This window comes from Sturnira hondurensis, unplaced genomic scaffold, assembly GCF_014824575.4.
Source record: "Sturnira hondurensis isolate 20B ecotype Veracruz unplaced genomic scaffold, ASM1482457v3 Scaffold0017254, whole genome shotgun sequence".
In the NCBI taxonomy this organism is placed as follows: Eukaryota; Metazoa; Chordata; class Mammalia; order Chiroptera; family Phyllostomidae; genus Sturnira; species Sturnira hondurensis.
The window spans coordinates 221,601-248,879 of record NW_028089885.1 but is presented as its reverse complement, the minus strand read 5'-3'; the positions used below and the strand labels follow the sequence as shown (position 1 = coordinate 248,879).

The window sequence follows — 27,279 nt, the reverse complement described above, 5'->3', positions numbered from 1 at the left end:
GTCCATAGCATGCTCCAAGGGGCAGAGCTGGCACCCTCAGCAGAGCCCTGGAGCCCTCATGCACAGCCCTCTGCATAGGGGAGAGTGGGGCTGGGTGCCAGGTGCCCTGAACCCTGTATCTCCAGCTGTGTGTAGAAGAGACTCACTCTTACTTCCAGGGCCATCCACGAGCCCCCCCTGAGGGTCCCGGAGACTCACCTCAGAGGCGATCATCTGCAGGAGTGTGATACCACCAGGCCTCCAACTCCCAAGGGGACCAGGCTGGGTGGGGGCCAAGGAAGTGCCCAGGACCAGGACTGAGGTTGGGGGAAGCAGAGGCGAAGGGGATGGCTCCAGCCCTACTGTGCCATGACCACAGAGCTGGGGATCAGCCTGGCCTCCTGATCACCCACATTCCTCAGCACAGCCCAGAAGTGGGGTCACCTCACACACACACCTGTTGAGGCACCTGGGGGCACTGGAGTGGGAGAGGTGTGGCTCCCTGGACTGTCTGCCTTGCAGGGGGTCTGTCTGCTGTGCAGGTCCCTGGGGCGGAGTGGACTCAGTCTTAAGATGGCCCCAGCTCACATGCACACACACACACGCACAGTTGGACCTGCCTGGACCGCAAGGTCAAAGCAAACCCAAGTTGTTTAAATACAGAAAAACAGCTCTGGGAACAAGATGTTTACCCTAGCGGCCCTGATGGGGAAGCAGTGTGGCAAACAGTGTGTGCGTCCACGGTGGAACGTGTTTCCTGAGCTCTGGGCTGCAGCAGCCACTGAGCAAACCCCACGGGCACACCGGGGGCAGCCTGTCTGGGGACGTGCAGAGGCCCAAGGGGAAAGGGCCAGGGGGTCAGGGGAGAGGAACGGCAGGACCAGCACAGTGAGGGGCACCCACTGTCTTGTGCAGGCAAAGCATCAACCCAGAAGAGGCGGGGGAGGGGAAGGGATGTCACAGCCCCTGCAGCTTAGACGCACCCATGCAGAAACTGCCTCCCCAGGAGCCTAGGAAGGACCGCCAATGCCAGGGTGTAGGGCTGTGGTGGGTGTTACTTCTCTTTCCTTCTCTTCTGGCTAGTCTACAGTTTCTATAAACAAGCACATAGTGGTTTATAATTTATTAAAAAGGCAAAACAGGAGACTCCAGTGCCACTGTCACTTAGCGTCTGTAGGCTGGTCCTGTGGCCTCTCCCTGGCTCTCAGCCCCTCAGGGGAGCCTGGCCCAGTGGGATTTAGGAGGCACCTCCATGGTATCACTGAGACCACGGCCTTGACCCTGGGCCTGGGGTGACAGGAGATGCAGGAGGTGCTGAGAGGTTACGAGAGGTGACAGGAGATGCAGATTCGTGGAGGGTGGGCCTTGCTGGGGCTGAGGCCCCTCTATCTATGCCATCCAGACTCTTCAGGGGTCCAGGCCTCAGTTTCCCTATCCATATACACGCCATCCCTCCCCCCGGCTCTGGGGCCCAGATCCCACGGGCCAGGAATGGCCGCTGCCACAGGGAGGCCTTTCCCTCCAGGGCACAGAGCAGAAGCCTCCCGGGAGGATAGGTCTGGCAGCACCTCCACAGCCTCATTAGCTCGCAAAATGCAGACAGCAGCAAGTACATTCAGAGGAATGAATGGCCTAATTAGGTTTTTAGAGAGAGTGCAATATTTTGAAAAGAAAAAGTTTAACTAAAGGCATATTCGAAATACCAAACTCAACAACTGCAAACATCAACCCGGCAAGATGTGCCGTGGGGGTGGGGGCCTCCAGCCCCCAACCAGGGCCCTGGGAGGCCTTCCCTGCGGGCGAGAGAAGCAGAGCTGCCGACTGCAGGTGCTCCAGCTGAGGGTCCTGTTGGGACAGGGGCACCCAGGGCTGGGGGAATGGAGGCTCTTCAGCAGCCTGATGGTCCAGGGGGCTTCACAGGCAGCTCTCTGGAGGACAGTCCAAGAAGGGGGACAAGGCAGAACAAGTCCAGGGAATAGCTCAAAGCCAACTCAGGCCAGACTGACGGTGAGAGGCCCCTGGGGAGGCTGTAAGAGAAGAATGCAGGATGCTCATGGGCCGGGAGGAGAGTGACGGGGCTGGGAGGCCATGGGAAACACACCGAAACAACCACCACGGGCTTGTAGGGGCTGCCCAGGGGGACCTGTGGGCAGAGCACGGCTGGCCTCACCAGGCTGGTCCGGAACACTGTTCCTGCCACCAGCTATGAATCATCCTGAGTGTGGTATGGCACAGCCGGGAGCTGGCGTGGCATGCATCCCATAACTGCAGTGGCCCGCACGGAGCCCTTCACTGGGCCTGTGGGACAAACAGAGCCAGCGCCTGAACCCAAGTTGTGCCAAGTATGTGTTCCTCCTCCTGCCTTGTCTGAGATGCATGGGTTCTGGGGGTGGGGAGGGGCTTGGGGCTGTGGTCTTAGCTACTATTTCTCCCATTGAGCCCCCCTGGGAAAGGCCCACAAGTCCAGTCTCAGAGGCCCCTGGGTGCCTGGCGTAGAACAGCCCACAGGTGAGAGGGCGGTTGGCCAGTCTGCACCAGGCTTTCCAGACACGTAGGCAGGATCCTTGTGTGGCAGGCAGACTGGCCGACCACCATACTCCTAACAGCCCCTGAGGCTGAGATACAAACAGGACACATGTGAGCACCTGGCCTAGTGGAGCTGCCCCCTGCGGCCTCGAGGATACCAAACCCATAACCCGGGAGGAAGAGGCCAGTTTAGACAAAGCTGCCTAAGCAAAGGACACCATGAACAATGTCACCAGGAGACCCAAGGCCCTGCAGGTGGTTCAGGGGCTGTACCTGGCCACAGGTAGTACACAGCTGTCAAAGCCTGGATGTCTACAAAGGGACCCGGTCACCTTTGGGGCTGCTGAGGGGGCCCCGTGATGGCGGGGGCGTCTTCACAGTAACGAAGGGAGCTCAGAGGGGCTGTGAGCCAGAACAGAGAAAGCAGGGCAGGACGTGCACGGGCCAGCACAAGACACGCTCCCACAAAGGGCGGGCCGAAGTGCTCCAGACACCATGCGCCCAAGGTGCATTCACGAAGGGAGCGGACCTGACAGGGCGGACTCAACCTGCCCCTGCAGAGTAAACATGCAGAAAGTCTGACTTCTGAGAACAAAGCCAGATCGTGGGAGGCCCTGACCTGATCTCCTTAGCAATCCAGTGGGCGCTGGCCAAGGGCCAGGTGCCTGCTGGGGACATCGCACATCCGAGGACACATTATGCAATATTTCCAATTTATGGTGACAGAAAATATTAGTCAAGAAAGAGTTCAGCATGCTGGCCCTCCCAGGAGCATGCCCATGCCTTTCCTTCTCCCACAGGTGTGTGTCTCCGCAACTCTAAAGGACCCCACAAGGCTTGCCACTAGGGGAGCAGGTGGCAATGGCAGCTGGTCCTGGACTAACCCCCTGATCCTGTCCCCAAGGCCCCTATTCTCTGACTCTCCAGTGAGCTGACAGCAGCACCCCCTTGGCTCACCTCCTTCCCATAACGTTCCCAGGGAGCCAAAGCCGCCCTGCCTGAGCTCTCTCCTGTTGCTTCTTCTACCCTAAGCCCTTCCTTGTTTCATTGTCCCAGCTTTAATACACATGCTCTCAAAATAGAAAAGAAGAAAAGAGAGAAACCGTTCAGATACCTCACGTTTATGTCAAAACAAATTCCAGATGAATGAAGTCTTGGGTAGAAACACCAAACTAGAAACACCTACGGGAAAACATCAATGTGGATTTATCTGGCTACATGCTAGGGAGGGCGATGCATAGAACAATGGAACAAGTAAATGAGAAAAAAATTCAATAGGTTCCACCACAAAATGTGAAAAATTTCCCACCATGCAAACCACCACAAACAACAATTAAAAGACTGAAAAAACCGGCAGCGTGCAGACAGACAGGGGAAGAAGTCATATCTGAATGTGTAAGGACTCATACCAATGGCGAAGAAACACATCAAAACCCCCAGAAACCCTGGCTAGGGGCCAGCGTTCACAGAAGTGCAGCCCTGCTCAGGTGCAAAGGCCGAGTTGGGGGTGGGTTCTGAGAGACTGTCAGTGTGGGCGAGGCTGCGGTGTGAAGCACCCATGTCCCCAGGGTGTCTCTTGCTTACACCTGGCATCACCGTCACCCTCCATGCTGCCCTCCAGCTTCCTTTTCTTTTTTTTAAAGGTTTTATTCACTTATTTTTAGAGGGAGAAGGAAGGGGGAAAGAGAGGGAGAGAAACATCGATGTGAGAGAGAAGCTTCTTCCATTGGTTGTCTCTTGTATGTCCCCCAGCCAGGGACTGAACCTGCAACCCAGACCTGTGCCTTGACTGGGAATTGAACCAGCGACCTTCTGCTTTGTGGTACAAAGCCCAAGCAACTGAGCTACACCGCTCAGGGCCAGCTCCCCCTCCTTCTTGGCACCCTGCTATTCCTCACCATCGTGCAATTCCAGAGTTGGCCACTCCTTTTTCTAGTCTGTTGCTGTGTCCTCAGCCAGGTTGGGGACTCCGTCAGGGCAGAAAGGGACCTAATGTGGTTCCAATGACCAGCATCCAACAGGAAGCTCAGCGAGCAGGGGCTAAATGGCTGAAGGTGAGTATGGGGGACACATGGGTGCTTGCTATCAGCCCTGGTCCCAACTTCATCCCAAGGACCCTGCCTCATCCTCCTCTGATGTGGGCGGGGCCTTACCCTAGGCCCAGCAGAACAAGGAGCCCTCCCCCAGGGCCCAGGTTCTGCTGCCCAGTTTTTGACAGAATCCCAGCCCAGAGCAAAGATGACACAAATACCACCACCCACACCACTAGTGCTTACGGCAGAGAAAAACAATCACCACACTCAAGAAGGGCAGGACAGGGACAGGAGACAGGAGACACGAGGCAGGGAGAGGCAGAGCCGCACAGAGAGGGCCTGAGAGAAACAGGGAGAAAACCAGGAGCAGGAGACAGGCAGGGAAAGACGGGGACAGGAAAAGTGCAAGAAAGGGCAGCGACGGCAGGCGAGAGTGGCAGGCAGCCTCCGGCAGGCCCAGTTATCGGAGCAGTCATTCTGTGTCTGGTGGCTTGCCAACCTGTGGCATGGTGGCTTACTGGGAGTTAGGGGGGCTGGGGGTCAGCCACCTGCCACCCTCACTCCCAGATGCCACATCACCTGTGCCATAAGAAATGCCATGTCCTGAGCCCTGGATACAGCCTGAGATCCTTTAACCCAATCCAGAGCCCCATCATGGCCCACCAGCCTGGCCACCGAGATGCTTGGCCGGACCTTAGTCCTCCCACACAGCCAGATGGCAGTGGATCCCCTGCTCCCACCAGCCCAGCTGGTGGCTTCGCACAGCTGAAGTCCCAAGGAACAGACAAGAAAAGAGCCGGGTGCCCCACGCCTCTCCTGTCATAGAGCCCTCAGCCAAGGACACTCAGGCATCTGGGGGCCTAAGGGCTCCTGAGTCTGTGGCTACTGCTTTCTTGCCACCACCCGAGCACAGACTGGGTTGGGCCCTCCACACTGGATGCTCAGTGACACAGAGGATCCACGGAGCTGGGCCGGCTGAGCCTCCCGTGGAGACAGCACCCAGTGGGGCCAGGGCAGGGGTGGGCACTGGGCAAAGGGCTAGGAGCCTGCACTGGGAGGACAAGAGTGACTGGGGGCTTTTTGACAAGCCATGGCCACTCTGTAAATGCCACCACCACAGCAAGCTCTGGCAGACTGGGGTGTCAGCAGGGCACACCTTCACACCATTTAGGGGACACAGGGACCCCTCAGCCTCCTACTACACTTCTCAGCACCACGCCCCAGTCCCACTAGAGCTGTGATTCGCAGAACTCACAACATGGAGAACGCCCAAGGCCATGGGCAAGCACGTGGCATCTGGCAGTAAGCAGGGCAGTCAGACCACTCAGCGGCTTGCTGTCCGTGGCTGCTTTCGCTCTACAATGCAGACCCGTGTGGCAGTGAGAGGCAGACATCATGGCCGGCAGAGCTGAAACATTTACTTTCTGGCCCTGACAAAGCCTGCTGCTTGGCCGCAGCACCCTTCTCCTGGTGCTCTGTCATGTGGGCCCATTGCCTGTCCCCAACTGGTGGCTTTAGTGTCCCCTGGCAGCAGGGACCACCCTGAGCTAAGAGCAGAGCTGGGCGGGCGGTGCCAATGTCAGACACTGCTGTGGCAGACGTCCAGTCAAGGCGGGCGGAGAGCAGCCCAGCTAACACCCTGGTGAGCTGGCCCCACTGCGGGCTCATCGGTCCAGCCAGATTTCTAACAGTGGCTGCTGTCCACTCTCAGGCCATCAGTGAATCCAAGCAGTGGTGGCAGGAGGCCCCCATGTCCAGCCATGTCCAGCCTAGGGGGCTGTGCCCACCCATGAGAGGCTGACTGGAAGCACACAGCACCCAGAACCATGGCTCATCCCTCTGTGGACCATGCTAGCCCAGCCCACCAGGACATTCTGCTGTCCTGCGTGAGGACATAACCCCAGGTCAAGCCCAGGTCACCTACCTGTCTCAAGGGGAGATCAGCATGTCCCAACACCCATCCTACTGACTCCAGCTCCTGCAGGGAAACCAGAGGGCATTTCATGAGGCTCACCTGCCAGGCTGTCTCCTTTAGATGTGCCCAGACTTCTAGCTGGGCACTGTCACCCCTGACCCCCAGGTCATTCTGGGGTGCTTCTGACAAGCATCTGCAGACCATCATGTCTGCAGTTTGCGTTGGAAAACCACGGTCCCTTGTGTTTCTAATGCTGTTGACTATTCTTCGAAACTGAGTGTTGAGCCCTGACTGGTGTGGCTCAGTTGGCTGGGCATTGTCCTGTAAAGTGAAAGGTGACTGGTTTGATTCCTGGTTAGGGTACAAGCCTAGGTTGTGGGTTCCAGCCAGGGACGTGTATGAGGAGCAACTGATTGATGTTTCTCCCTCACACTGATGTTTCTCTCCCTCTCTTTCTCTCTCCCTTTCCCTCTCTCTAAAAATAAAGTTTTGTTTTGTTTTTTAAATGTGACTGCTGAGTTGTGGGCTGGTGATGGCACCCGTCCCCCTTCCAGAAGCTGAGTGTGCCCTGTTGTGATAAACAACCCACATAGGGTGTCACGACCCGCTAGATGCCTCTTCCTCCTGCCCTGTTCCCCCTAACTGTGGGACAGTCCACTCGCAGTTCTGAGGCTCCCTGAGCCCAGCCCAGCTCCCCAGTCCCTGGGTCCCAGGTGCTAAAGGTACAGCCAAGTGCCCTTCGCTTGCCTGCAGAAGCGGAGACAGAGGACCCACATGGCCTCCTGTCTTGGCCAACAACCCGGGGGACACTTTTCTCTTGTATTGAGCCTGGGGATGTTTCCAGAGAGTGTCTGTGTCATGAAAAGTAAAACCAGGTTGACAGAGACAGGGAGGGTGGGTCTGGACCCCAGATGGGAGGCCGTCTCCGGGGGGACATGGGTGATGGGAGCTCTTTTCCTCCGCTCTATAGTGTTTTCCAGACTGTTGCAGCCTCTGTCCAATCTTCCTTTAGGGATCTCATCACAGTCCATTTTTCAAGGGGAGGAGCTTTAGGTTGGGGGGGATCATGGGGTCAGAGTCAGAGTACTGGGGCCAGAGGCAGGGAAGGGTGGGGACTCAAGCCAGGCTTGTGTGCAAATGCCTGCGCCAGCATGGGCACGTGTGCACGGGAGGGGAGGTGTGGGCAGAAGCCCACCTGCCTACTGATTCCCTCCTGCCCACAGCTCAGGCGCCATGGCTCCTGTCCCTCAGTCTGAGGCTCAGGGGTCAGCTTTGGCTCAGATTGATATTTCTGGGACACCTCGGTTTTGGGCTTAAATGTTCACACAGATCCTGTCCCAGAGAACTGCGTGCCTCTTTAAAATCAGTCCTGATGAGAAGCTTCCTGAAGTGCTGGCTGGGCACCATCATCACACAGACACCCACTGAACACCTTGCATTGGCCTGATAACCCACTGCACAGGTGGGGAAGCTGAGTCCAAGCAAGGCAGCGCTGGGCCAGCACTTGAACTCAGGTCTCCCTGCTCCTCAGACTCCCCAACCCACCCATAGAGCCGGGAATGTGCAGTCACAAGAAGAACGTGCTCCTTCTTTGAGGGGCTTCCTGCTAGGCCAAGAACTCCACAGATGCAGAGGAGAGCTAGCAGTAGACACTATGTGTGTGTGTTGGGGTGTCTGCTGGGCTGTGTGTGAGGGAGGGGTCTGCAGAAGAGCTTCTGAGAGGTGGAGGGTGGAAGCAAAGTAATGGGAGGGCTTGGAGGAGGCGTGGGTCTCCATCCCCGGGGACCCCTTGTCACAGCAGTGCTGAATCAGTCAGGGCAGAGACTAACAGGAGTCCTAGGGCAGTGGACAGATGGACAAACAGACTAATAGATGATATATGAAGGTAGAACTAGTGATAGGATTTGTAACAAGAGAGCAGGGGGGTACCTGTGGTGGGAGTCCTTCTCACCACCCCTTCAGGGCTGATCTGCTGGCTCTAGGGTCACCTGCCAAGCCAAGGACCACATTGTGCCAAGGGCCTTAGGGTCAAGGGAGTAACCATACTCACCCCCAGCCTTGGGAAGGTCTGCTATATCTTTGAGGCAGGAGCCCAGGCCAGACTGAGGCCCAGAAAAGCAAGCTATGGACCTGCAGATACTGACAACAAGAGGCAGCTCCCATGGGCACAGACAGAGTCCAGAGGAAGAATGGGACTAGGGCTAGGAGGGCTGAGCAGGTGGCTCGGGGCCACGGGGGGTGGGGGTGAGGAGTTCAGGGGAGGGCCCAGGAGGCCTGCCTGGGCACTCACTTGCACCAGGGCCTCGGGTCCTGCTGCACCATGGAGAACCCTGATTAACTCTTCCAGGCAGCTGGTCACTCTGGTAACTTGGTGCCTGGTGAATAGGCACTCACTTTGGCTGCACCCTTTTGCTTTACAGACAAGGACACTGAGACAAAGAGAGGCACAGCCCCTCCCTGAGTGGCTCACTTGGAGTCCTTGCCTGGACCCCTTGGTGATGGCAGGGCCGACCTATGGAAGCAGGGCGGCACCTGGGGCAGGCAGCTGAGGAGTCCTCACTCTCAGGGCTGTGCAGGTGCAGGGCCCTGCCTTTACTGTGTTTGCCTGAGCCGGTGCTCAGCCACCCGGCATCTAGACCTCTGGTCTCCCCTGCCTGCACCAAAGGTGTTGAGGGGTACCAAGGGGCCTTGTTCCAGGGATCTTTGCTCCTCTCCAACTATGCACCCAGAACAGGTAACCAGGAGAAAGCAGAGCTTTGGCGTCCCTACGTCCCTACCGGGTGCCTCAGGAAGGGTCCTGAGTGGAGCCAGTCTTGCCTCCATACTGGTCCTGGGTGCCCTCTGGTGGCCTCGCTCAGCTTGCTGCAGCTTTGCTGGAGAGGCTGCTGGACCCTCCGGGTCCACTGGAGCAGTGGGAAGGCCTATGCCTGGCCCAGGTGGAGGCAGGGGAAAGTGGGGAACTGTATAGGTGATGTAGTTGCCCACCAGCTCTGGACTCATCTTCTGGCCTATGAAATAGGTCAGGATGTGTAGCCCCCCCAGTGGGGAAGACCCATGAAAGGATTCCTGATCCTGTGTGCCCCCTCTGGTTACTTTCCAATTCAGGGTCTCCTGAGGAATGGTCCAAGACCTCATCCTGATTTTGATGGAAGCTGGCAGTGAAAGAAGAAATGACTTCCCCCCACTTAAGCCACTCTCAAGGCTTAAGTTTCCAGAACCCCTTGTGCCCCTCCAACACCACCCCGGAATTCCCCACTCGCCCTCAGAGCCCCCACTTTTCTTCCCTGATCCTCTACTCCAGCTCTGCCCCCTCCTTCTCTCTGCTGAGGCCAGGCCAGGCCAGGCCAAGGGCAGTTTGCCAGGGGCTGGCTGAGGCTCTGACATGCCTGGTGTCCTTGCTCCGCTGCCCTTCCCGCCACCCCCCCACCCCGCCCCCGCAGCTGTGCTTCAGTTCCTGGCTCGTCTTGGAGGCGAAGGATCCTGCTTCTCATGTCCCCCAAGCTGTGTCTTGGGGCAAAGGAGGCACAGTGAACCCATCATAAATTTTTGTGCAACAAAAACAGGAATAGAGATAGATGCAGAGGGATCTTGGACTAGAAAGATACTTGAGGGGCAACCTCTGGAAGAGGCACCATGCAGGCCAGATGTGGCAGGAGGTGTGGGCAACTCTAATTTAGTAGGACTGAGGGCTGGGGGCTGGACCCAATTCTCCCAGGAGGGACTTGGTCATCAGAGACTGGTGTCCTGTGGAAAAACCAGTGAGGAAGAGCAGGGTGGGTCTGGCTTGGCTGTACTCATGTGGCCCCCCTCCTCAGGCCAGGCCCAGCGTTACAACCACAGACAGTGCTGTGCCCAGCTCTGTGCTAGACTCTGGCAGACCACAGATGTGTGGGGATGACAGGGGACAGACAGGGAACAGCGGGTGGGATGGTGCGAGGCTGGGAGAAAGTGTATCTTCTGGATTCCCTTCTGCACATTGTGGCTACACCTGAGGCCTGGACCACCTGCTCCGAAACTGACTGGCCACGGCCCAGCATACTGGGGAGAGGACGCTGATTGTCCCTGTGTCCAGCACCATCCTAGAGATACAGTGAGCACAGGACAGGCAGGACTTGCTCAGGACAGGCAGACCTCTGGTGGCAGCCTGGGTCTGGGAAAGGAGGTGGAAAGAGTGGAGGGCTCCCAGTGTGCCCCCTGCTGCTGTCCTTATGTGGCGGGTTGCCCCCACAGGTACTAAGCGGCTCATCCCCTGAGCACCTGAGTTTGTAAGTCCTAGTGTGTGCCCTGCACAGTGACATGGGTGGCAAGGGAAGAGGGCACAAGCAAGGGGTAATCACCTGAGATTATATTAAGAATCTTTCGTAAAGGATCAAACCCCACTGGGTGAGTTATTCTCTTAGCCTTGTTTCTATGCACGTCTGGGTCTAAAAGTGAATGGGAACCACAGCGATACTGTGCATAGGCTAGAAACGGTGACTTGTAAGTACCTAACATTTAATTATTTAGTGATTAAAGGAAGGCTGGGGATCCCAGGCTGCCCACCCATGGCGACAGAGGGGTCGAGCGAACCCGGACTGAGTGGCATTCCCAGTGGGGAAGGAGCTGTTTCGCTAGGGGCCCAGTGTCCCACCAAGGCAGCACAGGGTAGAGTCGGGGTAAGAGGTAGGGATTCTAGGTCCGGACACCGCGGAGGGACCCCGGGCAGCGTCCCCTTCCTTGTCCTCTAGGAGGCGGAAGCCTCAAGGTGCAGAGACAGCCCCTTGGCTCCTCTGTGCCTGACCCTTCCCGGCGGCGAAACGCCCCAGGAAAGTTCCCCGATCCCACCGCCCCCCCAGCGCTTCGAAAGTTTCTGTGGTTGCACAGACCTGGCTACAAGGTGCCTGGTGTCACGCGATGCAGGAGCCCAGGCCAGTCGGGCAGGGCCCAGAGGCCAGGCACAAAAGGCCCGCCGGTCGAGGGTCTAGCGCTCCGCGGCGCGGAAGAGGTGCGGGTGGGGCGACTCTTGGTTCCGATACCCGGCCCCCGGATCCCCGCCCAGACTCCAAGCCAAAGACGCCGCCCCGACCCGGACCCAGCCAAGCCCATACCTACAGTTCTAACCCCTGGCTTCCAGCGACCCCGCCCTCCGGCCCCAGCCTACCTGGAGCGCGGCGTGGGCGGCTCCGCAGCGAGGCCTCCGCCCCCAGACGGGCGTCCCCAGGTTCCCGAGCGCTCAGGATGCGGCAACCCCACGGCGCGCTGCAGGTGGCCTTTCGAGGGGCGCTAGATTAGACCTGTGCGGGTGCTGACCCTCCTGGGCCCAGCGCGCAGCTCCCGGGCCAGCCCTAGCGCCCCTCCAGTGGCCCGTGCGCAAAGCGGACCTGGCCAGCGACTCGGCTCTCCATCCCGCCCCATCCACCCTTAAATTTTCCCATTGGTCGGGAGACGCAGCGCGGCCTGGCAACCGGCGTCGATTGGCCGAGCTTGGGGAGACACCAGCTTGCCATTGGGCCACACGGGCGTCTGTCTCGACCAACACCGGCCCCCTTTTACAGCGGCGGAGGCCCGGCACCTGCCTGGACCTCTGCTGCAGCGGCGGCCTTCCCTCCCTCCAGCCTTTGAGGATGTCCCGGGACCGTCCGGCTCCCAGCGGGGTCTGGCATAACTAACGACCCTTCCCGTGACTCCGGCCGCGCTGTCCCAATTACTACTCCCCAGCCCCCCCACCTTCGCAGGTATCCTTCACTAGCACCTGCTGTTCTCCTGGCGCTGTCCCATCACTACCCTCCCCCGCACACACTTCGCAGGTATCCTTCACTAGCACCTGCTGTTCGCCTGGCGCTGGGCCCATCGTCCTTCTTTCCACATTAAATTGTATTCCTCACACAAACTTCGAGGGAGAGTTCTGCTCTCATCCCATTTTGCAAATGGGAAACTGAGACTCAGAGAGTGTTTCACTTGCTTTAGGTCAGTGGGACTCAAACCTAATCCTTCTGATACCTGGACCTGGGCTCCCTCACCCTCATAGCCCCAGGGTTCCCACAGCAGAGGCAGGGTGCGGCCTTGGCTCAGGGAGGCTGTGGCCGGTGAGGGCCTGCAGGGTTTCCAGGGCAGGAAAGGACCCCTCTGTGAACAAGGGTTTCCATCTACCATCAGGTCTGAACCTACAGACACCACCCTGCAGGGTACCCCCACCCCTCACATTTCTCATCCCCCTGCCATAGATCTGGGCCTGGAAAGGAAGAATTTGTGCCTTTATCACCCCCCTTCCCGATGTCCCATTTCCTCCACCCTTTCTCAGGGTCACAGAGGAACATTGTGGGGTTTAGCTACCCAGGCTGAGTTCAGCAAAGGTTGTATTTCCCCTGCCAGGTGGAGAGCAGCCACTTGGTCCCTGCAATGACATGTGACCATGAATGGGACTGTAATCCTAGGCCAACTCCACTTACCTTTGTGGTGTGGGGGACACCAGTGGGGATGCTGCCCATGGGGGATGACTTCAGGGGGTTCCTGAAATGGCCCCTTGACCAGTTATCCTGGCTCATTCTTGGTCCTAAGCTTTTCCTGTCCTGGTTACTCCTGGAGATGACCAAACCCTCAGCTCACCATATTCCCCACAGCCACCCAGGGAGCCACACTGCCCACAACACTGCTAATGGGGGAACCAGGTATTCATGTCTTATCCACCATGTCAGAGGCCAGAGTGTTCACCCAATAGTTTCTTGGTCAGAACAAAGAAAGGAAAATGCCTTGGGGCTAGAACTCACCACTGGTACCACCACTGGGTCCCCATGTGCTTTGGCATACGAAGCAAACTGATCCCAGCAGCCTTTCGGAGCCCAGCAGCCTTTTGGAGCCCAGCAGCCACCACCAATCAACTGCAGTTGGCACTTGAAGTGATGACCACTTGGCACCCCTATACACCCTGGTATAGGGGCACTGCTCAAAGCTCTGGACAGGCAGAATGAAGTGTCTTCCTCTGGAACACAAAGGTCCCATGTAGCAAGACAGCTCTTGTCCCATGGGACCACACCATCAGTGACACTCTGGTCTAGATTAGATCTCACCAAGGGTGTTGGGCTCTGGTCCTCCTGGATCCCCTCTTCTTGCAGTGACTTTGTGGCTCAGCATCACCCCTTCCCCGCACACTTGCTACTGGTGGCAACAGGGACTAGACAACCTTAGCTGAGACTGTGCATTTAAATTAGCCCAAGCAGTCGCCTCTCTCTCCACTAATTCCTAACAAGGTTCCAGACACCCATCTGCTCCTGAGCCGGATCACCAGCACCTACAGAGGATCGGGGTGGGCAATGACATTTCCAAGAGGACTCTGCCACTGTCTGGCAGTCGCCCACCATGACCCAGGCTGCAGGTAGGGGTCAGAAGGTCACAGAGCAGGAGAGATGGTGTCTAGCACTCACTCTCTGCCACAGGGACCAGGATCTAGTCTCCTCCCTATCTCCCACTCTTTCAACTTAGCCAATGGCCTGCTCTGTAGGGATATCCCTGGAGAACATGAGGAAAGCTACAGGGAGGAAAAGGTTTGAGCTGGATGTTAGGAAGAACTTTCCAACAGTTGCAGATATTCAGACACCAAAAGTATGGCCATAAAGGGAGTGAGCTTCCTGTCTGAGGCTATGGGATGGCAGTGAGCCCCTTGCAGCCTTGAGACCCCAGGGCTCAGATACCCACCTCAACCCATCTGATTGGTCTTGCCTGCTTCCCAGCACCAAATGTCATCCAGACTGGAGTCTGGTAATAGAGCAGGAAGGGAGACTGTGTGTCTTGCTGGTTCTGCCACCTGCTGGCCAAGTGTCCTTTGGCATCTGAAGTCCTCGGTTCCCATGCCTGCAAAAGGCTTCTGTTGTGTTCCAGGAGGAACACAGATGTGACGGCAAAAGAGTGGTGTACCACGGGTCTCTAGGCAGCTTTGGGTTTGACTCTTGCTGTTGCTGATTACAAGCCAGGCCCTTCCCCTTTCTGAGCAGGATCAAGGTCTTCAGGCCAGGGTGTGGAGCTAATCTAGCCACTGCTACTTGCCACTTTTTTTTTTTTAACTTCAAGCAAGCCACATAACTGCTCTGAGTCCTGGTGTCTGCATCTGTAAAATAGCATGAATGAAATCTATGTACTGAAACACAGGATTTAGAGTGCTTAGCACATTGTTATTATGCTTAAGGTAACTAATTGTCCTTCTTGTCATAGTTTGCATGGTGCCCACTTTGGAGGAAGCTGCCCTGGGCCTCTGTCCATTTTCTCTACACTCAGACCCCAGACAGTGGGGACAGAGCCCAGTGAATGCCTCTGTCCAGTTGGGAAGGCCCCAGTCAGTGCCCTTTCCTGGCCACTTGCTCACTGACTCACCTAGTACAGATCAGGGAGGGCCAGCCTTTTTCCTATTTCCTTGGGGCCTGGACCTGCAAAACAGCCTCCAGGTGGGCTCAAAGGCTACGGTGGCTGGATGGGGCTGGAATGCCTGGTCCAGAGTCTGTGCTGAACATGGCAGGAATGTCAGGGTATCGGGCTCGCAGTGGAGAGGATGACCAGGTTCAGAGGTCCAGATTGGATGGTCTCAAGGAGATTAGGACCCAACCTGAGGGGCGGGTCCGGAAGTGAGCATCCCATTAGTGCTTCCTGCAAAGCGAGGGCCTTCGGGTGGGTAGGTGACCGATGAGCGTGGGGAGTTCAGGGTGCGGCGCTGACGGGTCTCGAAGGCGTGAACGCAGGGGGGCTGCGACCTCCCGTGGGAGTCCCCAGGGGCGGGGTCTGGAGAAGGCTGAGACGGCCGCGGGGGTCGCAAGACCACCGAAACCAGCTCAGCCCTGAGGCTTGGCGCAGCCCGGGGGGCGGGGCGCCGGGAGGGCTGCAGCCCCCCCACCCCCGAGCGACAATCCTGGTAGCCAACCATACCCCAGGTTATAGAGAGCTGCCCCGCCCCAATCCAGATAGCCCAATAGCGAGCAAGCAGACGGCACCAAGGGCGGGACCTGGGCGGTGGCGGTGGTGCGCGGGCGCGGCACGCGGAAGTCGGCGGCGACGGAGGCGGTGAGTGCGCGGCTGGCTGCCCCGGCTGGTGGATCTACCTCCCCGCGGGGCCTGCTCGGGTCCGGGGCGCGGGGCTCTGGAGGTGCGGGAGGGGAGGGGCAGGGTCCCACCTCCCCCTGCCTCAGTTTCCACTTTCTGAGGAGTGAATTGGAAATCTAACGGCCGTGTCCCGGGAGACCCAACTGTCCCCGGTCGACTGAGGTCCCCACGCGTTACTGGAAGGTGTTTCTAGTGATTCCTGCCCGCCCGAATGGTGGGGTGGTTGGTCGGGGGAGCCCACTGGCAGGCAGGGCTGGTCTCCCTGCAGGGAAGTAGAGACTGGCGGTACTGGGAATTGCGAGGTGGCTGCAGGGTGGGTGGGTCACGATGTCGGTCACCAATGGAACCCTGAGTCACGCTGCTGCCTCCTTTCGTCCTGCTGCAGGGGCAGCGGGGTGACAGCTAACCCATGTCTGAGTAACCCAAATGCTGCGTTATTCCTACGCCTGGAGAAGACCTTCTTGGGCTGACTCAGGTGCTGAAACCCTCGTTCCAGGGCATCAGGGGTGGGGGCTGGGCAGGGCTGCCCCCCAGGGCAGTTCTGGCCCATTTGCTAGCCTTTGAGACCCCTTCCCTTACCCTAGCGCCTTCCATGCTTCCAGGCTTCATTCTGGGCCACAGGTAGAGGGAACCTTCTGCCCTTGGACCAGTCCCTGAGCCTCAGGCCACCATTCTTTTGCAAATATGTCACATGCTCAGTACAGGCCTGGCTTGTCGTTCTACTCCAGACTTGCTGACCACTGTTCTTCTGCTGTCTGGGCTCAGTGCCCTCTTCCATGAGACAGATATGATGGGACAGCTACAAGGGGTGTCTCCAGCTGGTAGTGCTTTGGAAGTGCTTTCTCACACTTGCTTGATGGTCCTCTGGGAACCTTTGGTCCCCTGGGCAAACTTTTGGGGCAAAGTGTTCATTGGCCAAACACTGTTCACAGTGAAGAAAACTCAGGCTGAGGGGTAAATGGTGTTCCCAAGGTCACTCAGAGCCAGGGCTGGCTCCTAGTGCCTCTGCTCCTTCTGGGTCTCTCCCGGGAGTCTGCTTGCATCAGGTGACCTGTCAGGTGGCAACTGGAGAGGGTGGCTGTGTTGTGTTGGCAGATGGACACAGCGGAGCCTCTAGCCTCCTCCATTCCGCTCTCCAGGATCCCAGTGTTCCCAAGGGACGGAGTGGGTGGCTCTGGTGCTCCCACCTGCAGGCTGCCGACCATTTACCCCGGTCCTGTAGCTTCGTGTTATAATGTGTCCACAGATTGCAGGCCCTTCAGACCAGGCCGCTGCTTGCTTCGATGTGTGGTGACGACAGTCCTCTGAATGAAAGCAATAGGCCATCTTTTCTGCCCGGCTGCCCAGCCCCTGAGCTATTATGATTGCCTCATGTTTCCTTTGTGTCATTATGTGAGGGCTGCCATTTTGGTTATGTCACCCCGTGGGTATAACCACGTGCTGTGGCCTCCAGATGTGAGGGCAGGCTCTCTGGAGGCACTACAGGTGGTGCTGCTGAGGACCTCTGTGGCGATGAGGTGAGGGGACCCTAGAGCCTGTCTGGAGAGACTTGGGAGGGAGACTGGGAGGCTTCTAGAGGTGGGGCCACACTGATGCTCGGATGTGTGAGAACAGGACCCACCCTTTGCTGACATGTCAGTCTTCGTGTGAGGACAGCACTGCAGAACCTGGCATTTCTGGGTCTGGACCATGGGCTTTGTGATGGGTTCCATGAAAATAAGATCTGCCAGAACCCCTGGGCTGCGCTCTAAGGTTTCCAATGCAGCTTTTTTATTTCACTCTCTCAACTTACTTTCCTATTGCAAAAATAATATATGCGCACTTCAAAGTACCAAACGCGGATGGATCCCCTCTCCTGCTGACTGCTGCCACATGGGGTTCATCCTGCGAGGTCTTCCGTGCCATGCCAGCTTTAAGTGCTTGTTTTCATCCCCTTTTCAGGGGTTTGTAGGAAGGTGGCCCTTTCCCCTTTGTTAACATGCAGGTTGCAGGGGCCACTGTGAGGACAGGCTGGCCTGTGGGGGAGCCGAGTGTTCCTGCAAGGAGGGGCCGACGTGCAGGAGCTGCCTCATCATGGCAGCTTTCCTTAATTCTCACTGTTGCCCCCTCATTTGTGCTGCTCCTTTGAGCTGTGAAGGGACAGTGACACTTGGTGTGAGGCTGAACTAGCACTCCTAAAACATCTCGGAGATCTTAGGAGAGAATATCACCATAGAGAATTTGTATGGCGAAGTGCCACTTAACAGTCAGAACAGCAAAACAGAGATCGAGGAGTCTTTAGTCGCCAAGCAGTGGGGAGGGTGGAGCACTGCAGTGGGCCGGCTGCTTAGGATATTTACCGACGTCAGGGCTTTCTTAGCCAAGGCCAGGAACAGCGACACTGTGTTCCCATGTGTGTTTTTTCCTCTTCTATGGCAGCCACTGGAAGGACTTCAGGCGTCATGTGAAAAGAGCAGCTCAGGCTTTCCAGCTCTGCCCCTGGGAGCCGTTACAGGGTGGGGACGAGGTGCAGGCTGAGGAGGAGGTGCCTGGCTCTGCGCTCCTCCTGTGTGAGGCCTGAGGGATCCCGTGCCCTGCACGGCTCCTCGACACTGGATGGACAGGCTGGCTAGACTTACAGATGTATTTCCAAATCTGTGAAGTGCTTGGCGTAATGAAATGGGACCTGGCTGTAGGGACCAGTTAACCTTTGTCCAGAGTCTTAGTGCAGGCACTTGGGTTGGACTGTTTTTTTTTTTTTTAATTAAAGATTTTATTTGTTTCTTAGAGAGAGGGAAAGGGAGGGAGAAAGAGAGGAAGAGAAACATTTAGGGGTTGTCTCTCAACTGGGGACCTGGCTGGTAAACCAGGCATGTGCCCTGACTAGGAATCGAGCTGGCGGCCTTTTGGTTCACAGGCCAGCACTCAACCCACTGAGCCACACCGGCCCCGTCATAGGACGCGGCTTTGATGTGAACGGGGAGCCTCACTTTCCTGAGGGTCTCAGCCCCCTTGGCTCTATGTGGTGAAAATACAACCCCTGCCGTTCACTGCTGCATTCTGATCTGGCATCTCCCCACTGCCTAGATGCCCTGTTTGTTTTCTTAGTTGACAAACAGAAGTGATCCCATTGAGGGCACAGGTCCCCCTTGCCCCTCTGCCCCGGTTGGTCAGGTGTGGCTTTGATGCCAGCTCAGGTGGGTGGTGTGGTTGTCCGAACTCAGTACAACCCAGCAGTGCTTGGTCCCTGTTTTGAGGCATTTTGAGCCAGGGCTGAGTCTGTTCTTGTCCACTTTTCGTCCACTTTTCTGTGAACAGCCTCATCTTCTGGACTTTTCTGTTTCACCCCCTCCCCTCACCCAGAGAAACATCTCAAAGCCACTGGGGAAGAAGGACAGGTCTGTCCACTTGCTTCTCATGGGCAGCTTTGGACAGTGGACGATTCATTTTACTTCTCTGACGTCAAACCCACCTTTGTTGCACGTGTCTAGCTCCAAGGATGGGGCACCGAGCCCAGCCTCTCAGTCGCTGTCTGTGTGAGGGTGTGGAGACCATCACCAGCACACAGATGTCTCCCTTGTGTCTATTAGTGTCTACAGACTAGGTGCCACCGTGCATGGACGTGCTTTCGGGGCAGCTCTCGGTTCTAGGCCACAGACTTCCTCGCCTGTGTTGCTTCATGGGCAGTGGCACTGGTGCGGCTGGCAGGGTTTTAGAAGACTGTGTGAATGGCCAAAAGGGGGACTTGCTCTCCAGACTTCAGAGTGCTAGGAGGCCTGGTGACTCATGCAGGGCCCTGAGGGGGCTGTGTGATTGGGTGTCCAGGTGCAATGACGTTGGATGGCCTAGATTCCCTGGAGATGGGGAAACATAGGAGCCCATCCCTCACACCACCCACTCAGGCAGACCCTGCACAGATCTGAGAACTAAACCAAAATACAACTGGGCAAGGACGTCAAGAAAGGGGCTCTTGTTTTGGGACAGGAAGGGTGACCAGTGCACAGGAAAAATGGGAAGATTCACTATAAAATAAATAGTAGACTTCAAAATAAATCAGATCCTTTTATTATTATTTATTAATTTTAGAGAGAGAGCAAGGGGGGGGATTTATTTGTTGTTCCACTCATTTATGCGTTCATTGGTTGACTCTTATATGTGCCCTCACTGGGGATCAAACCCACAGCTCTGATGTATTGGGATGATGCTCTAACCCACTGAGTTCCCTGGCCAGGGCAATAACAAGACATTCTGATAGGCAACGTCATGGGCAAGCCTGCAATGCAAGGGATGGACTGGGAGAAAACATCTGTGGCTCGTGGGGCACGCAGGGCATGCCTGTCTGTACCACATCAACTGCGCTGCAGGTTAGCGCAGCAGAGGCCCAGGTTCAGTGTCCATATCGGTGCTTCATGGACATGGCGGGTGGGGACAAGACATGCAGGTACTAGAGGATGCCAAGGAAACTGGCGAGAGCATTACCCGCCGCGTCAGAAAGGTGAGTTGTGGCAGGTTCCGCCCAGGAGTGGAAGGGGCAGGACCAGACCGGCCCCGGATGTTTGGAGGGAGTTGGGCCACGTGTGCTCACCTGAGAGCCTCAGCCTCTGACTGGGCCATTCTGCCTCCTGGGTCACTGTCCTAGGAAGGTCCTCTGCCCATTTGCAGAGCTTGTGCACAGGACTCCACCCCCCAGGAAAGCTGGGCCACAGCAAGCAGGCTGGGGATAGCACCCCTTGGTGAGGATGAACCTGCACAGCCAGTCACGGGAAGACAGGCAACCAAATCTTGCCTGTGTCATGACGCAATGCACCCATACTTTGCGGAGGAAGATGTGGCTACGCACAGCCGACCGGAGTGGGGGCTTTTGCTGGAGGTGCACAGGTTGAAAATTTCCAGATGAGAGTGTGTTCCTGGGTGACCTGGGAGTAGGAACCACAATCACAGGCCCTGCCGGGCTCCAGGAGCTCCTGGTTGTGACAGCAGGAGGTGTGGAGCCTGGGGCTTGGGGACAGAGAGGCTGAATTGGGTGAGCTGATGAGCCTGCAGCGGGCGTGCGAGAATGGGTGGGCTGGGAGGAAGGAGAAGGGAGAAGCCCTTGGTGCAAATGTGGGAGGAGGTGGTGCTGGTAAGCACTGGGTGGGTGGTGGCAGTCAGTTTGCGATGCCGTTTGCCTCTGGGCGGGGTGTGGTGGGCAGCCAGGTGGGGTCTGGAGAGGGGTGCGTGACCACCCCCAGCAGTACTGAGGTCTGCCAGTCACCCTGCTGGGTCCTTGTCCATCCCGGCTGGCAGGGACAGTGAGGCCCTGTCAGTGGCCCTCAGGCCCTTCTTGCCTCCTCTCCCTGTGGCCTCTGAGCTCGATGGCCTGCCCTGCCTTTCACCTGCCTGTCTGTGCCAGGTGTAGGGGGGCCAGGGCAGCAGGCTCTCACTGTTGGTCATCAGGCTGTGGGTCAGTCCACAGGGTGTCAGGTCTTATCCCCGTGGCCCTTGCTTGAGCCACTGCAGTCATTGCCACATTTCTTGCCGTGTTACTCTGACCTGTCTGTGGCCAGGCCTGTCCGCCTGTGTCATTTTCTTGTTGTGCTCTTGTTAGATGCCACATGGAGTGAGGTTGGAAGCTTGACTCACTGAAGAGCTTGATCCTTCTGACAGGCGGTTTACCGGCTCCATGTGGCTGTTGGGAACAGCCCTGTTGGTCCTCTGGCAGGCAGGGAAGGAGGAAGGAGGAGGCGGCAGCCGGAGGAGGAGATTCAGAGGCAGTGGGTGAGCAGCAGGACGCAGCAGGCCAGGAGAACTCTCAAAAGCGCTATCAGCAGATGGGCTGTGAGTGCCTAGAAAGCTCCTGTGCTTTGTAGCCAGCGCCAGCGTATTGAGAATAACCAGTGCCAAATCTGTGACCCATCCTTCCTGTGCTTCGGAACTGCCAGGCATAGACAAGGGAAAGCCAGACTCGCTGAGCTGTGATCTGGGGAGACTTTAGCTGCCTTTCTCAGAGAGACTGGGAAGCTCTTGGCTTTGGTTTCAAGAAGAGGCTTTCCTTTTGCTTCATGCTTCATAGGTCCTTCCTCCAGGGGCTCAGGTGTGCCCAGAGATGTACGTGGGAAGTGTACATCTCTAGGTGTACGTGGGAAGTGCTAGCCCTGCTCTGCGCGCGTGGATCTGCCCAGGCTGCAGGTGGGAGGGCCTGGCAGAGGTGCACGCTCAGGCTGGTGGAGGCTACCCCAGGGTAATCGTGTTTTCTCAGCTGTGCCTAGGCAGGCCGAGGTTGCAGCGGGAGCCCCGGGCTGAGTGACTGGTGCACAGCAGTGAGTGGACAGCTGTGAGGTGTGGGTACACTGGTCTCATTTGTGCCTGTGCAGCCTGGTGGACCTGCCCAGCCTGAGTTGCAATTCCTGGGCCAGGGACTTTTGTCACCTTCGCAGTTGTCGCAGAGAATGAGCTTCTGGAGCTGCAGTCTTCCTGGTCTAGCCAGGACTTCCTGCTGCTCTGTATTCAGTTCCAGAAAAGCCCTGGGTAGTTTGTTCCAGCAGCGCTGTCACTTGGCCAAGCTCACAGAGGTCAGTGTTTTATGTGGAATCGTGGTGATTACGAAGATTGCCTGGTGGCAGCTGGGAGAATCCGAGTCAGTGTGAGTCATGGAGCGTGGCTTTGCAAAGCAAGCATGGTGAGGACTCTCCAGGGACACGGGGGGCTGCCGATGCCAGCCTCCTCCCCAGCGGGACCAGCCCCTGGCTTTCTGTACAGAATAGCCGAGGCTGCAGTGAGCACGGAGGGACAGGCTTCCCGACACAGAGATGGCGCCTCTCCGTGGCCGGTTCTGCTGCCCGCTGCTGTGCAGGGCTGCGCTGGAGTCCCGGGCCCTTGGCAGGATGTTTGGCTGCCTCCAGCGCTCCACTCGCTAGCTGTTCATGTGGTCCCTCCAGACTTCTGCCCACACAACTCCCCTCCTCAGCCTGGGCCACTCTCTGGGGTCTTCCATTCCTGTGGACCAGTCCCCCTGAGTGTGAGGCAGTTGTAAAACTGCACCCCCAGGGGGACCACATGTGGACACAGTGACTTTCTGCCATGGCTGGGATGGAGCTGGCTGCCCATCAGGGGCCTCCCCAGGAGCTTCTCATGCCCTGGGGAGGGAGAACAATGGGGCCCGTGCAGGAGGCGTGCTGGCTTCCCAGGGCTTCCACGATGAACTGGGTGGAGCGGCTGTGGCTGTGCCAGGGTGGTATGGATGTGCAGGTCCAGTGCTGCGGGCATCCTGGCCTTCTAGGTGGCTACCTGGGAGCAGAGGTGAGGCCAGGGAGTCCCACTGTGTGTGCCTCTTCCTTCACCCTGTGTGCAGCCCATGGGCACCCCTCCAGTGAGCCTCTTGGGTAACGTCAAGCTAAGCTCTCAGTGAGGAGACATCACGCCTATAAAGTGCCCAGCACGGAAAGGTGCTCCCTNTGGGATGGAGCTGGCTGCCCATCAGGGGCCTCCCCAGGAGCTTCTCATGCCCTGGGGAGGGAGAACAATGGGGCCCGTGCAGGAGGCGTGCTGGCTTCCCAGGGCTTCCACGATGAACTGGGTGGAGCGGCTGTGGCTGTGCCAGGGTGGTATGGATGTGCAGGTCCAGTGCTGCGGGCGTCCTGGCCTTCTAGGTGGCTACCTGGGAGCAGAGGTGAGGCCAGGGAGTCCCACTGTGTGTGCCTCTTCCTTCACCCCGTGTGCAGCCCATGGGCACCCCTCCAGTGAGCCTCTTGGGTAACGTCAAGCTAAGCTCTCAGAGAGGAGACATCATGCCTATAAAGTGCCCAGCACGGAAAGGTGCTCCCTAGCTGTCCCCTCCCTTGCTGTGGCACCTGGGGCCCAGCCCTGCCACCCGCCCCCCAACACACACACTCAGTATGCCACTGGCCAGAGAGCCAAACTCTGAGCGGGTCCCTCATCCCTGTGCCCTGTGTTCCCTGGCCGCCCAGGAGGCCAAGTGAGGGCGAGGGAGGGAAAGCAGAGGGCGGGCCTGGGACGTCTCTCGCCTGCTGTCCAAAGGCTCCGCTGAGTGTGCTTATTGCTGTCATGGCCTCTTGGGCCTGCTGGGGCAGGTAGCACCCTGAGCACGGGACTTGGAGGTGGGACATGGCTTTCTGCATTGCTTAGACGCCCACCTTAAGGCCCGTGGTGGAGCTCCTGGTCATATCCTATGGACTCTTCTGCCTGCCTTTTCTCTGGCTGTGGGCTGGGTCTGGCTGCCCTGCCCTGAGGAGTGACCCCAGCACCTGCATAGCCCTTACTTCTCAGGTCTCTGTGGATATTCCCCCCGGCCCGTACCTATGTGCCGAGCCCCAGGTGGAGGCGGGAACAGGTCGGGCAGGGGTGTCACTAAGAAAGCCAAGCATGCTTCTCCCTCCCGGGACTCTGCCTGCCCTCCCCTACAGATCTTACCAGCTCAGGGGTCATTCAGGGTGAGCCCCTCCTGAGAAACATAGATGCCACCAGTCTTACCTGGCGTGATGGGACCTGTTGAGGCCCCTCCCCCTCTGCTGGCTGTGGAGCTGTGGGAAGTGTAGAGGAGCATTTTCTAAGAGGGACTGAGTGGCCCAGCAGGCAGAACGCTTTGTCACTGTGAGCGCTTTGTCACTGTGAGTGGCTTCAACCACCCGCCTGCCCCCTCCTCTGCACCCAGCCCTCGGTGCAGTGACTGGGATGATAGGGGCTGTCTCCAGAGCTTGTTCTCAGAGCCCTGAAAGGCAGCAGGGGTGACAAGGTAGCCAGATGAGCAGGGGTGTCAGGAAGGACATTGCCAGGCCCTGGGAAGGGAGCTGGAGCTCCGTGGTGGGCCAGGGTGGGGGCACTCTTGGAGGAGGACCCTGCATCCATGGGACTTGCCAGGAGTTTGCTGAGGGAGCATATCAGGTGTAGACGAAGAAGGGTGCTGGGGGTGGCTGGGAGGTGAAGCCAGGGAGGGGAGGGGCTGGTGGGCAGCGGGCCTGGCTTGAGTGGGGGGTGAGGGATTGGAGAGAAAGGCAGTTCCTGATGGTCCCCTCCCAGGGGCTGGCTTTCCTCTGGTCCTTCCCTCCTAATGACTGCACCTTCGTCACGGCCGCAGCCCGGGGCTCTGCGCCCACACGCCTTTGACACCAGGCTGCCTGGAGACCCCTTGGTGGCCTCTCCCCAGACTACAGAGTCCTCCCTGCTACGTCTGGAGGGCTGGTCTGCCACTCACCTGCAGCTAGGACAGCAGGGTCCTGCCGCTGAGTTGGGGGTGGGGCCTGTGAGCATCAGGGGCCAGGCCTGACCTTTGCAGTGGCCTCACCTAGCAGCCAGGTATGCAGCTCAGGGAGGGACATGGTGGGCCAAGGCAGACACGGTGGCCTCTTCCTCTGACAGCCTGGAGTGGCACGTCCCTGGTGGGGCAGCCTTCAGAATAGCCGTCCATCCGGCGGGGCTCTGGACCAGTGGGATGTCAGCAGGGAGAGGCTGGCAGGACTCCTACCACTGCCTGCGGCAGCCGGGTGCCACACTCACTACCACTTTGCGTAGAGTGTTCTTGTGTCTGAGAGAGACCAGCCTCTCTGGGCTGAGGGGCCTCTGTCTTCTGTGCGGGACTGTGGTCAGGTGGCAGGTGCTGGAAACCTGTCAGCTGTCCCCGGCGGCTGGGACACCTGAAGTCCTTGGAGGCCCAGCATGCTTCCTGTCTCCCTGCACTGCATTCCGGATGATTCTGCTGACTCATGGCATTAGCTGTGTCTAACCGGCTGTGAAACCCACTGCTGAGTTTTAATTCGTGGCTACCTATACCTCCCATTTCTGAAAGTTCTTTCTGGTGCTTCGTGAACCTCCTTTTCTCTGCAGATATTCCCAAGCCCCCGCTTTCTACAGGCAGAGCGTGGTTGGTTTATGAGACCTGCGGGGGTCTCTTCCTGCTGGTTCTTGTGCATGGAGGTTTGTTCTGGTGCGTGGCTCTTTCTGACTGTGTACTGATGTTTGTCTGAGAAATTATTGTGGGACTTCTTGGTTTCCCACTAGGTTCCGTCTAAGGGCTGCTCTGGGTTTTGTCTTCTGTCCCCCTCACTCCCAAGGCCACCAGAGCCTGGTTTGCCCAGATGAGTCAATGCCCCAGGGCAGGAGTGGCCCCCGAACTCTGCTTTGCTCCCTCTCTGATGCTCATGTTCTCCAAGGTGCTGGTTAAATCTGACATGACCTTGGTAGCTCTTGGTTGCTTCTATGATGTTTTCATTTTCTCAAGCATTTGGAGTTGTTTTTACCAAGAGCGTCAGCCCCCTTAGGTTGCCCAACAGGATTGGAGACCCCCCTGGAGTGATGGCCCCCAGTGGGTACCATTGGGGGCCCAACGGTAGAAGATGCTCCTGTCAGCTCGGGCTGGTGGCCAGCAGCCCATCTCACATGGCTGGCATTCCCTAGCATGTGCAGTTCTGCTGGTCGCCATGACAATGCCTCAACTGTACTACTGCGGGCTTTACACGCACCGTCTCCTGCACCCGTGCCTACCAAGGCCAGGAGAAACGAGGCTGGGTCCTGGGGGTCACTTCAGGGCATGTGGGAGCCAGTGGAGTCAGTCCTCCGCCCCCACCCCCCACCCCAGCCCGACCAGTGAGCAGAGAGCAGTGGACTGCAGGGAGCACTGTGGCGTTGTCCCACGAGGCCCGGGAGCTCGAGGGCCCCTAGTGGCTCTCAGCCAATGTTTGTTTGTGGTGCTGGCCATGGCCTTTGGCCCCTCCTTGGCTCCTCTGTGGTCGCAGCCCCTCCTGCCCACTGACCTGCCCACGGGTGCTGGCAGAGTCAGTTTCGTGGGAAGACCCCCTTCTATGAGTCCTGAGACAGGAAGAGTTTCATTTCAGAGACCCAAGAACCAGGAGAGATTCACTGGCATCAGAGAGGCGCAGTCCCCATCACTATTTGTCTGCCTCTCCCCGTGGTGGGGAATGGGTCTCTCCTGGAGGCCTCTCTGGCCCATGCCTGCTGTCCACAGGCGTGCAGGGGTTCTGTGCTGGTGTCGCACACAGCAGGCTGGCCCCCTTCCCTGGGTGGCTGCTCTGAGGCCTGGGGTAGAGAGGCAGGGGTGGGAGAGTAGTCATGGCTTATATGGAAGATTAGAGAAAGGATGGACTGGGTGGAGCATCTTTCCCCTGCCGCCAGAGAGGCCCCAACTCACTGACCTGCTTTACAGTTGTGCCCCCTGGGGTGGAGCCCAGGCGCTACCCCAGCAGGTGCCACTCACGTCTTTAGACTGGCCACTGCACAGACCCTTCCTAGCCCCAGGGTGCCCCAGGCTAGGGCACCTGGGTTCAGTGGCCTCCTCTAGAGGCGGCCACATGTGCACACATGCACACAGAAGCACACACATAGACATATCCATGCACTTACATGTAGGCACAGACCCCTCAGCCTCACCTGTGTGCACACACACTGAACACTTCTCTCCCGCTTGCTCAGCAGGCTCTTCTGGGCATCTTCTTGGCTCCCTGCAGCACCTGCACAGTCACCTTATTCAGGATCGGTGGCCTTGAGATCTCATCTCAGTTCTCAACTCATTTGTGGGGAAAGCCCTGCTGGCTCCAGAGGCCCCAGGTGAGGGACCTGTGCATGGCCAGGGGCATGGAAAGGAGGTGCACACTGAGTCTTCACCCATCATCTAAGTTGGTGTCCATGTCACCAGCACATGTGCTTTGCCCCTTGTCCCTGGCTGACAGGGGCGCAGGGCCCCACGGGAGTCTGGCTATGCTTGGGCTGTCACGGGTGGAGGGCGTGCACCGCAGGCCTGGGGTAGACACTGCTGCCCAGCAGCCCCAGGCCAGG

At 57.9% G+C, this 27,279-nt stretch overlaps 3 protein-coding genes across 11 annotated transcripts in view; 2 read left to right on the top strand and 1 right to left on the bottom strand.

Annotated features, from left to right (window-relative positions):
* The window catches only part of ARVCF (ARVCF delta catenin family member), a 45,263-nt gene extending 33,462 nt beyond the window's left edge, over nt 1-11,801 (bottom strand). For 2 of the 5 annotated variants that reach the window (XM_037067406.1, XM_037067405.1), the window contains exons 1-2: nt 11,594-11,800; nt 6,463-6,516 (exon numbers count right to left, since the gene is read on the bottom strand). The gene's annotated coding sequence lies outside the window, so the exon portion shown is untranslated. Of the gene's footprint in view, nt 1-6,462; nt 6,517-8,503; nt 8,556-11,318; nt 11,463-11,593 lie in introns of those variants that run through there. The other 3 variants (XM_037067403.1, XM_037067401.1, XM_037067404.1) reach the window with 3 other exon arrangements.
* A 3,652-nt stretch (nt 11,802-15,453) lies between these two features.
* The window catches only part of TANGO2 (transport and golgi organization 2 homolog), a 33,234-nt gene continuing 21,408 nt past the window's right edge, over nt 15,454-27,279 (top strand). The window contains exon 1 of one of the 5 annotated variants that reach the window (XM_037067322.1): nt 15,454-15,477. Coding sequence is in view for 3 of the 5 variants with exons in the window: in XM_037067323.1 (XP_036923218.1) it covers nt 15,943-15,991 (49 nt within the window). In the remaining 2 variants the exon portion in view is untranslated. Of the gene's footprint in view, nt 15,478-15,864; nt 15,992-26,953; nt 27,052-27,279 lie in introns of those variants that run through there. The other 4 variants (XM_037067323.1, XM_037067324.1, XM_037067319.1 and 1 more) reach the window with 4 other exon arrangements.
* Nucleotides 24,471-27,015, top strand: LOC119001795 (uncharacterized). Its single transcript, XM_037067318.1, has one exon. It carries the CDS (start codon nt 25,824-25,826, stop codon nt 26,988-26,990), a length of 1,167 nt encoding a protein of 388 aa, XP_036923213.1. The 5' UTR covers nt 24,471-25,823; the 3' UTR covers nt 26,991-27,015.

Bases quoted from the DNA above. Each gene is read 5' to 3' on its own strand.
- LOC119001795 (XM_037067318.1), top strand. From the start codon at position 25,824: ATGCTCCTGTCAGCTCGGGCTGGTGGCCAGCAGCCCATCTCACATGGC.